Here is a 12372-nt window from a genome sequence, read left to right on the forward strand (position 1 = left end):
TTGACTCCTTGCCTATTGATGAATGCAAATGGATATTTTGTGAAAGCTAAGGGAGACTTTGAATATATTTTTTAAATAGTCATGCTCATTGCTATTAGTTATGTAATAATAATAATAATAATAATAATAAATAGTAGCAAATACAAATTTTAGTATGTAGAATACTTGAACTGTAACCCAAACTTACAAAGCAATCTACTCTACCAAGTTTTTCTTTATCAAACATTTTCCTTGCATTTTAATATCAGGTGTTTCCTCAAGCTAATAATTAGACTCTTTGTAGTCACTTATGTTTGTTTGGCCTTTGGATGCCACAACCTTCATATATCCCTGATCTGGTTAAAGGACTTTTGTTTATCGAGTCATTATTAGTCAGTCTCAGGCAGGACCCAACCAGACCCCTTTGAATAAAATATCAAACATACATAAGACTGATGCTCTATAAGTCTTACTGTTCCATCTAATTTATAAATTGATTTAAAGAAGACCAAATAATGTGGAAATAGAATGCTTTCCTTATCAATGTATATTTATTGAGAAAGGGATTAATTGATTGTTCAGCCTTTTTTCTACAAGAGAAAAATTCCTCCCTATCCTATTAAACATAACCTAAAAAGATTCCTAATTTGCTCATAGATCTTTTTATACATTTTCTTATTTTAAAATTTGTATTCATCACCATTCTCCCTGTAACAGAAAAAAAAAAAAAACCACAAACAGGAAACAACATTTAAAAATACTCTAGGCTAATTCCTTTATTACTATCTTAATAGACACCTGGCTTAAGGGAAGATTATACAGAAATTATAATGATACTATTACAGGAATAATAATAATCATCATCATATTTATTATTTAGTATGTGCTAACAATTATTTTAGAACATCACATATATTTATTCATATATTATTTTTAGTTAAAGCTAGTCAGTGGTAAAATTACAAGTAAGTATTACAGAAAAATAGTTGTGAAGGCAAAAAACATAGGATATATTCCTATCAAGCAGTACCCTTAAAGAAAGGAGACAAAAGAGAAATAAAATATTTTTTAATCCTGATAAATTCAGAAAAACTAACATGAATTGAGAAGTTCCTGTATTCCAGGGAATATACTAAATGTTTATATGCAGTAGCTATTAATAGTTTGCCCTTTGTAATTACTCTATGGGGTAGGTGCTATTATAATCTTCACTTTCCTAATGCGTCACTGAATTTGCTTACCCAAGTGTCAGAAACAAATTCCATTCATAATATTGTAACTGCTTCATATGAAAAAATTAAGTCTCAAGTCATATATATTTTTTAAAAGTTTTTAAAATAATAGGGTTATCCAGCATGAAGATATTTTATGCTGGAGCAGATTTCAAATGTAATCCAATTTTTGAAAACCAACTAACAAGATAAAAAATCATCTACAGACTGTGATAAATAGAAAAGAGTAAATAACTATTCTCGTTCCATTATGCCAGAATAAGAAAGTGCTCAGTAAAACTGTCAATAAGTAAAGACAAAATTAAACTTCTTTTTCTAAGCATAGGACAATTAACCTATGAAAATTACTCATACTAGATGGCAATGAAGCTGGTAGCTTCGTGAAATTGAGTACATGTCTGATTCACTATAATGGAATTTTCAGTTAGATCAGATCACATTTTATTTCAGTCATTCTGAATCATGATGCATGTTGAGTAGCAATAAGGATTCCAAGAGAAAATTTTACTTTTTTTCCTGATGACATGATAATAGTAAATATTCACTGTATTTGCATACAGGGAAATGTGATATAGATTTCCTTGTAGTGTGCAAATACACAGCTCTCTCTCTCTACTATATACTACCTATCGCTTTTGTCCAATAAATTCCAGTTCTGTACATCATGCCAAAAAGGGAAAGAGGAAGACTATGTAGGCTCTTGGTGTTGAGAGAAGAGAAGGAGTTCACAGCAATTCTGCATGCAACAGAAGAATGGAATTGTTGTAATGTTGTAGGCTGCAGTGTGGTTTACAAAGTGACGAAAAGCAAGGGCAAGATGCTACAGAAACTCACTCTAGGAACTGTGCGGTTTTGAAGATCTCCACACTTTGGGTCATAGGGCTTGCGTTTTTGTCCAGTTACTACTGCTTTGTGAATAATAATAGACTATAAGTAACTGCCTTGACTTTGAAGTTTTAGTTTCCCCCCTTATAAAATGAAGGGTTTGAATTAGGTGAACTCATACAATTATTATTTGTTTATAACATTTGAATTATCATTGCCTGTATCTCATAGAATACTATAAGTCTAAAATAAACAGAAGTGTTTCAGTGATCTCTTGAGATGCACTGTTGATGCAGATTTGGACTGAAGGCCTGTTCTGGGTTTTCAAACTTGTGTTCCTCCTGAAACTGTTCATCCTTGGGCAAGAGGACATTCACATTATTTTTATTATTCAGATTACATATTGCAAGTTTGAACATGCTGACATAACACAAGTAGATTTTTCTTCAGAACACTCTATACTGCTGAATTTGTCAGTTATATTCAAGCTTTTTTGCTCCTATCACATATATGTTCCTGTTTTTCTGCAGATCACTGAATTACAGTAAATTGAGGTTCAATTAAAATCTGAGTTAATGACCATGATTAATTTGTTAACACTGTGTACAACTGAGAAAGGGCCTATTATTCACATAAAAAGGCATTCAAAATAAAATTGAAATTTATAGAATAGTAACATTTGCAAAAATTATACCATAAAGATTTCATGGATTGCAGTGCATTACTTTTTGAACTAAAGTTTTTATTAAGTAGAATATTAATTGTGAACACTAATTTTACTTTAATTGTAAAAGCCACTTCTTTCTTGTTTTGCTTTTTCTTTTTTCTTTTTCTTTTTAGATCTGGATAATGTGGAGGGCATTGCTGTGGACTGGATTGGAAATAATCTTTACTGGACCAATGATGGCCATAGGAAGACCATTAATGTGGCCAGGTTGGAAAAAGCTTCTCAGAGTCGGAAGACTCTTTTAGAGGGTGAAATGTCTCATCCCAGAGGAATTGTGGTGGATCCAGTTAATGGGTATGCAATATTTGACTAGCTTCATAAAGAAAAATGACAATAGATAACTTTGTTTTTTTACATATTTAATAGTAGTCAGTTTTATTTAAATTCATATGTATAGCTGAATTTACACACAAATGGTGTTAGTGGGTCAAGTTACAGATTTAATGGTTTTTTTATCCTAGAGAATGCACTAAATAAACATGCCAAATACATTGACCTGAAATAGATTACTGCATACAAATATATTACTTGATTTATTCAAAATTAGCACTATAATGTATTTTAAACAGCCCAACACCAAGGTGAATAATCAATTCAATCAGAAAATCAATCAATTTTATATTATAAAGGCTATTGAAATTTAATGTATTCAAAAAAAGGCAAAAGTTTTTATGTATTTCCTGAAGGCCATTTTATTAAATGGGTTACTATGCTCCTATTTTGTAACTCTCACAATAATCCTCTGAATTAGTTGCTATTCTCATCCCTGTTTATAAAGGTGAAAATGGTAACTGCCTTGCCAAACACCATTCAATTAGTAAGAGACTGGGTATACATTTATTCCCAGGGATTCTGCCTCTATGACTTTACTCTTAGCCACTAAACTTCCCTGCTTTTTGTTAGCCTGGGGTGATAATCACATAATTTTAGATGCCACCATAATTCCCATATAAGGACATCATTTTATAATATGTATTACTTGTTTTAGAATGGAATATATTGTCCAATTCTTGGTAATATGTTTTCTTTTGATTTTTATTCAGAGCTGTTACCTGATCACAAACTATATTTACAGAGAAGATGGAAATTTTAAATAGTATTTTATAACATAAAATGTTCTTTTTCTTGCATATTTTACATGTACAGTTTTTTGATGTGTTTTTCCTTCCATGGCTTACATATTATTATTTTAAGGAATCACAAAATAGATATTCTTTACACTTTAATGCACATATACAAAAAATATGTATTGGATAGGAGGCATGTGAATCCCTTATAAACTGAGATCACCAGATTGCAGTTCCTAGAATTGTTTGTGTTGAGACTAGCTCCAAATACAAGCAGGTGCTTCTTCCTAGGCAGTGAGTGAACTCATTGTAATTGTTTTCATAGGACATAATTATAAAGTAATTTTGGTGATTTTATGTGTGGATTCTATAATCATCTGTTAAACCAGTCTTAATTTTTGTAGAGAATATTTATTCCACACTGTTCAAGTCTATTTGAAGAAGGGAATTTCAAATCTGTTTTAAAACAGCACCTTCTTTCTCACTATTATGTTAGAGAAAATGTTTTGTGATAGAGTAAAAGGGTCTTTGTTGTGCCCAAAGAGATGACATAAATGTGGAAGTCATAGAAACATAATTTAGAGCCCACTAGTTCCATCTCTCTTCTCGAATTTAGAAATCCTCTTCAACATCTCCCAAGTTTGTAGGCATCCGTATTATGTTTAAAACCTATAGCATCTACATAGTTCAAGCTATCTGGAGACAATTCTGATTATTAGAATTTTTTTTTTTTTTCAGTAAGACAATGTCTGCATCCCTGTAATGTCTTCCTACCAACTGTCCCCATTTACAGGCAATAAATGTAATAAATGGTGTTTAAAACTAGACAGTGTAACTGATAAACAGAAGAAAGAGCTTATTTTGACACATCTCCAGAAAGGCTGGGGGTAGACTTCACCAGATGATTACATTCAAACAGGCCTTGAAATAAAAGGTAGAACTTTTCTTGATATATTAGCAGAAGACCAAATTAACCTATGTTTTATGTGACGAATACCCAGAGTCCCACCTAGAAAAAATATTTGTATTCATTCCTGCTTATTTTATAGGTTATATTTCTATTCTGTGTATTTAAGAATTCTCTTCATTTGGTATTGATTGTAAAGCTTTCATAAAATCATTTTTGTGAGACAGGATCTCACTGTCACCCAGTCTGGAGTGAAGTGGTGCAATCTTGGCTCATGGCAGCCTTGATAGCCTGGGCTCAAGTGATGGATTCCTCCATCTCAGCTTCAGCTTTGGGACTATATGGAATTACAGGCATGAGTCACCATGCCCGGTAACTTACCGTAATTTTTATAGAGATGGGGTTTTGCCGTGTTGCTCAGGATGGTCTTAAAATCCTGGGCTCAAGCAATTCGCCTGCCTCGGCCTCCTACAGTGCTGGAATTACAGGTGTAAGCCATGGTACCTGGCCGACAATATACATTTAAGCAAAAATTATTAAATTTGTAGATGATTATACATATATATATATATATGTCCTCTATCAGATTGACATTACTTAGAAAGATAATTTTGTTTAAATAAAAATAATTTTAGGTGATGGATCACTTCACAAACAACTCCTTTATTCAAATAGTAAAAGAATATGCAGTATACTTAGAATACCCAGATATTTATTTCTCATTTGTGTGTGTGTGTGTGTGTGTCTGTGTGTATGTGCACACAGGCACATGTATGTGTGGTTTGGTTCACAGAAAAAAAGAAAAAAGCGTGTTTCCATGATCAAAAGGAGAAGCTATAGGGAAGGTAACTTCCATATTAATAAGTTGTAATTTAACAAAAATAAAACTGCATCGATTAACTGTATCTATGAAAATTTCAGAAAAATATCAATAGAGATGAAAAGATTGATATTTCACTTTTGCATAGTTCATTTATATAGCTGATGTCAAGTACTTATACATAGCTAACATAGAATTAGGGCAAATAGAATGACTATCCTTTTTATTACCAAGTTGTCCCAATTTAAAAAATCACTTTAAGAAAGTACAAGATATAAGATAGAAATATTTCCATGTTTATTCCTAGGATTAACACAATTCAACAGTCTCGATATACTTCCTCAGGTCTCAAAAGGCATATCAACATAATTGGAAATCGTTAAGAGAATTTAGAAAGAGCTTAATTGGTATGAAATAATGGGTAGTGTTGTCCATCCTCAGTTTTCCCATGTCTGCCAGTTTAGATCACAGTAGGATTTTTCGTCATGGTGACAGACTTTTTCCAAAAGCACTTAGAAATTCTTAGGGTCTACAAAATGGGGGAGGCAGGGGATCTAATAAGGGTATTTCAAGGGTCAGCAGCTTAGAAAAGATTTGAGACTTTATAAAATTGGGTATGAGATGGCTGGATTACACCTACACTTTAATTAATAATCTCAGGAACTTTCACATGACCCTAAAAAAACACATGTGGTGGGTTTTAACCTTATGCATGAGGGAATTGGAACATTAGTTCAAGGCCCCCTCTCCTACTGTTAGAGCTTATACAAAAGGTTTGTTTTTGAAGGCAGATGCTTTTGTTTGAGATAGAAATTAAAGCTCAAAATCTCAAGGTCGTTCAACCTGCTATGATTAAACTTATGTGCAGCTAAATCATCTGTAGATTTTGGGGTAATAATGAGCAGCAATAAAGCATAGATAATTTGCATCAGGAAGACAAATTAGACCTGGCCAAACAAACCCAGTATGACTGTGCCCTTTAGAACAAAGGCAGTCCAATTACCTGTCTTAAAAAATAATAATTCATCTGAGATTAAATAAAGTCTGGACTAGATCATTAACTGTGCCATGGGTTCTCATGTCAGTTAATCTGGTTTTTAATCACATAATTGATTATATACTTTTTGAAGTAGACAACATTTAAAATAGTAATGACCCAGAAAATCGTTTTATATGCTTGGTATCAATACTCTCAAAAAATAGATATTTGGCACGTACTGCCAGATTCATTAATATATGAAGCCAGTAAGCGAGAGAGTGGTGGTAGTGGCTTTTCTGTAATAAGTGTAAGTGCAGAGTTCTACAAAACAAAGCTTTACTTTCCTTTAAACTTCATAGCTCTCCCCTCTTTGACAGATAGCACTTAAATAGGAGAAGAAATCAGAATATAACTAGAATTCATGGTAGTGCCAAATCTGAGGAAATGTCTATACTGTGACTGGTTGTAATAACCATATGCATTTTTTTAAATGTCTTAGTTGGATGTATTGGACAGACTGGGAGGAAGATGAAATAGATGGCAGCGTGGGAAGGATCGAGAAGGCCTGGATGGATGGATTCAATCGGCAGATTTTTGTGACTTCAAATATGCTCTGGCCAAACGGTTTAACTCTGGACTTTCACACCAACACATTATACTGGTGTGATGCCTATTATGATCACATTGAAAAAGTGTTTTTGAATGGAACTCACAGGAAGGTAAAAGACAAATGCTGCTGTTTTTAACCCACAGGCTTCTTTTTTTCACAGAACCTTGTTATGTTGTGTTAAAAATACTTTCAAGTTTATTTTTATTCCTCTGAAGTGGCTGCCAATAGTCTCCATGGGGTGGCTAAAGGAGGCTGAGCATTAAGTAGTGCAGCTGGTACTTGCCTCTGGGAGACCAGGCCCAGCTCACTGTGGTATGCCAGGATTTGTGAGATTTTTAAAAGAAGCACTCAGGATATCAGAGCTGTTTTAAAATGCAGTTTTTTTTACATTATTGATGAGTTTTCTACAACCGACCAACCCCACTCTATCCAAATATGTTCAATATTTTCAGGTGAAGTTTAACATTGTTTTATGAGGAAGCAATTACCTTGTATTTATTTGAATAAGTAACTTGGTGACATCGAAACTTAAACACATAGTAGGAATGAACTGAACTTCAAGCTTATTAGTTTGAATTGGTTTCAGTTTCCTCTTGCTTCTTTTGCTAGAGTAGCTGCAAAATGATTTTGAAATTCTTAGGTAGCATTGAGGATGCTGCAGCTGCCTGTGAGACAGAGGCATAGTTGACAAAACATAGCCTCCCTATTTCATGTTTTAATTACCTAAATACACACAACACCAAAACCGACTTTAACAGAGGGTTAAATAATAGAAAAAGGGAATGGTAGAAACGATGGAAATGCTTCCTTTAACTTACATTTCTTTTCGTGTTTTTGGAAAGAAAAACTGCATATTTGACTAAGCCTACTCATGATGGATTCTGTTTTAGAAATAAAAACTACACTAATCAGTTAAGACTGTTCAGCTGTTGATTGAATCTAACAGTACTTTAAATATTTTCTCGAAATAAGTACAATTGGTTGACATTTAACCCTATGTCACATACTTAACAGGTGCTAGATAAATCTTTATGCTTCCTTAGAAGATGTTGGCATGTAAACAACAAACATAATACTTTCATGGCCAGCATATTTTAGCCTACCTAAAAGTGAGAAAAACATTAAGAAACCATGTCAATTATTCAATAGATGATAATTTGGTAAGAAGAATTCAGTTAAAAGGAGCAAAATTTAAATTTATGACCCTAAGTTATTTAGATAATTTTCTCAATTCTGTAATATTAAATGAAGTGGATACAAAATCTTTTTCGTGTTGTATTCAATATAAGTCTATTTATGGTGAAAGGTGAAAAAGTATTATTATTGAGGTATAATTTATTCCCCTTCTATAATCCTACATGTGAAACTGGACTTAAACTTTTATCACATGATTCCTTCATTTAAGGAACATCAAAACTATAACTAGAATGTAAATGAATATATTAACATAACCAGAATTTAATTTACCAGTGAGTTTTATCTATTTACTAATAATAAATGTGCCCGTGTTTAAAATTTAAATCTTTATCATCTTTTCTGTCAGATCCAAGATTTCTTCAACTTGCATTGGACCATTTAAAGTAGGAGGATCCTTTTTGCTCCCATTGTCCTTTGAACATGTTCCATCTGTTGGCTACTGGATGAGCAGCAATGTAATACACATGATTATTTAGATCAATTTCTATCCCAGGGTGTGATACTGAAATATCATAAGCAAAAGAAACAGGAATGAAAGTTAGGAAAAGTCATTTTAGTATTTGCATTCTTAACCATATTTTAAGTGCCATAGTTGAAAGTATTTAAATGGATAAAATATAGTGATATCCTTCAAATAGGATGCCCTAAGACAAACAAAAATATGCTCACATTGTGAAATCCATTTTTTTGAATCTACCAGAGAAAAAGAGTTAAGATACTAGATTATTATCCGTCATACTTATTTGAATATCACTTTCTCTAAATACGTACTTGTGTTGCTAAAGGTCAGTTCTGATTTTTCACAATGTGTTTATATTTTGCAGATTGTTTACAGTGGGAGAGAGTTGAACCACCCTTTTGGACTGTCGCATCATGGAAATTATGTGTTCTGGACTGATTATATGAATGGTTCCATTTTTCAACTCGATTTGATAACGAGTGAGGTAACATTGCTGAGGCATGAAAGACCACCCCTATTTGGGCTTCAGATTTATGATCCACGAAAGCAACAAGGTATTACAAAATAAAGTAAAATAAAAGTGCTTCTGAGACCCACATATAATAATACTTCACAGTAGTTATAAAGTTTTATATTGACGGTTTTGCTGCAGTTTTATGATAAAAGATGTCCAATTCACTCCAAAGTCAATCAAATCATAGGCTTCATTATCATAGAGATTTACTTTTTATTATTCTAAATAGTCTAAGTGATTAACACTGAAAATTCTATTTGAGTGAGATTTAGGGTTTTCTCCAAGTATTTTCATTTTTTCATGTGATTTTCAATTAAAAAGACTATTAGTTTTTAAAGTAAAACAATTCACTTAATGATTTTAAAGAGTAAGTATTGTGAAACGTGAGAACTTCCTTAGTTTGAAAGAAAACTATTGAAAAATTGAAGATGCATTATACAAGAAAAATATTATTTTAAAAGCATTGTTGTATAGTTATCTGATTAATTTCAATGTATATTTAAGGAACATGTAAATTTTTTAGATGACACAGAAGTAAAAGCATGTATAACAATATCCATGTCTTCTTAAAATCAGATAATATTATATTATGTTTTGTTTGTGTGAGTTATTAATACTTATTAGGACATCTACACATAACATTACTTAGAATTTAGGTATTTTAATTTGCAATGGCTTTGAAATAAAAAAATAATTTAGGTATTGAACAAAGAAAACAGTTTAGTAAATTATGTAGTAGGTTTTTTAAGAGTCTAAATAGTCATTGTTCCTTTTTAAAATAGAGATATCCTTGTACAAATTTAATGAGCATAAAGTTCAATATCTTTAAGATGAATAAATTATATTCTGAATTTTCTAACACATAATGCTATCAATAGGAAGTTATCTAGCAACAGAATTTTAGAAGATATTTTGGCTGAAACAGTGATTCTAAAGTGAACTAACTAATTCAAAAGCTTCAGATTTTTTTCCCGTTATATTAAAATTGCTTCATTGGAATACAAATGAAATTGTATAAAATAATGGAAATGTATAAAACGAGAAATATCAATAGCTGTTAAAAGTTGAAATTATCTTTTAAAAGAATAAAACTAAAATTATTTGATGGCACAAACCAAAGCTATGGACAAGAAATAAGGAATAATTTCCTGGAGAGATTAAAAGGTAATATTTTGTTATATTCATATAAACCCTGCACCCCTAACACACTACCATAGTTTGCCCACACTAGCAGGAGTCCAGACTATGAATAGGAACAATCCTTTTTATATTTTGAAGGATCTAGTTTTCAAGATTATAGTTCTCTCTAAATTCACAATCTAACCTTTTCATGATCACATTTTCCATTTCCCTTCTCTTTAGAATTGTTTTTCTTGAATGTCATTTCTAAATTTCCCTCGCCAAAGTCCATAACATCTTTATCATCTTCAGATTCTTTAAGCTTCCATTAGCTTTAGTGAGTTGTTGAAGTAAATGCAACACATGTAGTGATAAATGCTCTGGGCTTAAATCCGGGTCCTGACATCTTCTTTTGAAACTTTGGAATCATGATGAAAGATTTAACGAAAATAAGAAATATTTTCTTCATAAAATTTTCATGATGGTTAAATAGCTATTTGCTATATAAAAGCAAAACTTACATAGCATTGTACCTGACAAACAAATTATAATAGGCAACTTGCCCCTACAATTTCTCTAAGTAGGAGGCATTTATTTTTAATGTTACCCTATAAATAGGCATTTTAAATAAATATTCAATGGTATAATGTATCACAATAATATACAATGATGTATATAACTCTGATAGAGAATATTTTTAGTGTTCTTAAATGTGTCATTGATATGTAATAGTGCAATGTTATTCCTTAGATAGACAATGGTCTTTTAAAAGTGCTTTTCCCATTTTAATTAAAGGGATATTAAAATAACTGAGCTCTGACTACTAAATTATTTTTCAACTTTTATTGTAGAAACCATAATGTTTTGTCTTACTGATTGAATGTATTGAGAATAATTGATTGATAATTTTTTATTAACTTAGGTGAATTAATCAATTGATTTTTCTACCACGTCTTCATATACCCAAGGATTACCTAGTACTTAACTGTATGTTTGAACAAACAATAGAATATGGAAAAAGGATTCGCAGTTAACACCATTTTTTTTTCTCAGTCAAGGGTCATTGATATTAGATAATCTACTTGAGTTCTAAATTTTTAGTATCTTTTACTACATTGATCAAAGCCGCTGAATTATAAAGCAAAATGCATTCAGATGTTTAGATATGGGTAGTTTGTCTTAATTATTACAATTTTCTCTCAATGGTGTTACTCTTTGCATCTTTTGAACATTAGATATTAACATTTGAAAATAGACGATCAGTGCCCCATAAATGTTGGTTTCATATTGTCCTGTTAGACTGTTTTTATTTTTTTGGTATGGCTAAAATTTAGTGATTGAATAGAAAACCAAATCCCTAAGTAGTACATATCTCCTTTTCTTAATGGAATAAATAAAGCTGGCCTTAAGTAGCCTTATAGTCTCTCTCTCTGAGAGAATACAAACTATATGACTTCATTTATATATAGTGTATATATAGACTATTTTATTTATATATCATTTGAATACATGGGGATAGATAGTATTAATACACACACACACATACACACACACACACACACACACACACCACCTGACAAGAACACCATGAAAAATATTCAAGAATGATAATAATGTAATATCTATTCATTTTAGGTTCAGTGTCAGAAAATTAGTCAACTAATAAGATCCCCCCTTACTCTTTATATTAGAAGATACTTGTCAATGGCCGGGCATGGTGGCTCACACCTATAATACCAGCACTTTGGAAGGCTGAACGGGGTGGATTACCTGAGGTTAGGAGTTCAAGACCGGCTTGGCCAACATGGTGGAATCCTGTCTCTACTTAAAGTACAAAAATTTTCCAGGTGTGCTGGTGGGTCCTTGTAGTCCTAGCTACTCGGGAAGTTGAGGCAGAAGAATCGCTTGAATCTGGGTGGCGGAGGTTGCAGTGAGC

At 32.0% G+C, this 12372-nt stretch overlaps 1 protein-coding gene across 4 annotated transcripts in view; it reads left to right on the forward strand.

The window, feature by feature from the left end:
• The window catches only part of LRP1B (LDL receptor related protein 1B), a 1884038-nt gene that overhangs the window by 1106535 nt on the left and 765131 nt on the right, over positions 1 to 12372 (forward strand). For all 4 annotated transcript variants that reach the window (XM_003921997.4, XM_074399735.1, XM_074399736.1 and 1 more), the window contains exons 12-14: positions 2877 to 3057; positions 7036 to 7255; positions 9168 to 9357. In XM_003921997.4, the coding sequence (XP_003922046.1) occupies positions 2877 to 3057; positions 7036 to 7255; positions 9168 to 9357 (591 nt within the window). The remainder of the gene's footprint in view (positions 1 to 2876; positions 3058 to 7035; positions 7256 to 9167; positions 9358 to 12372) is intronic.

This window comes from Saimiri boliviensis, chromosome 5, assembly GCF_048565385.1.
Source record: "Saimiri boliviensis isolate mSaiBol1 chromosome 5, mSaiBol1.pri, whole genome shotgun sequence".
NCBI lineage: Eukaryota > Metazoa > Chordata > Mammalia > Primates > Cebidae > Saimiri > Saimiri boliviensis.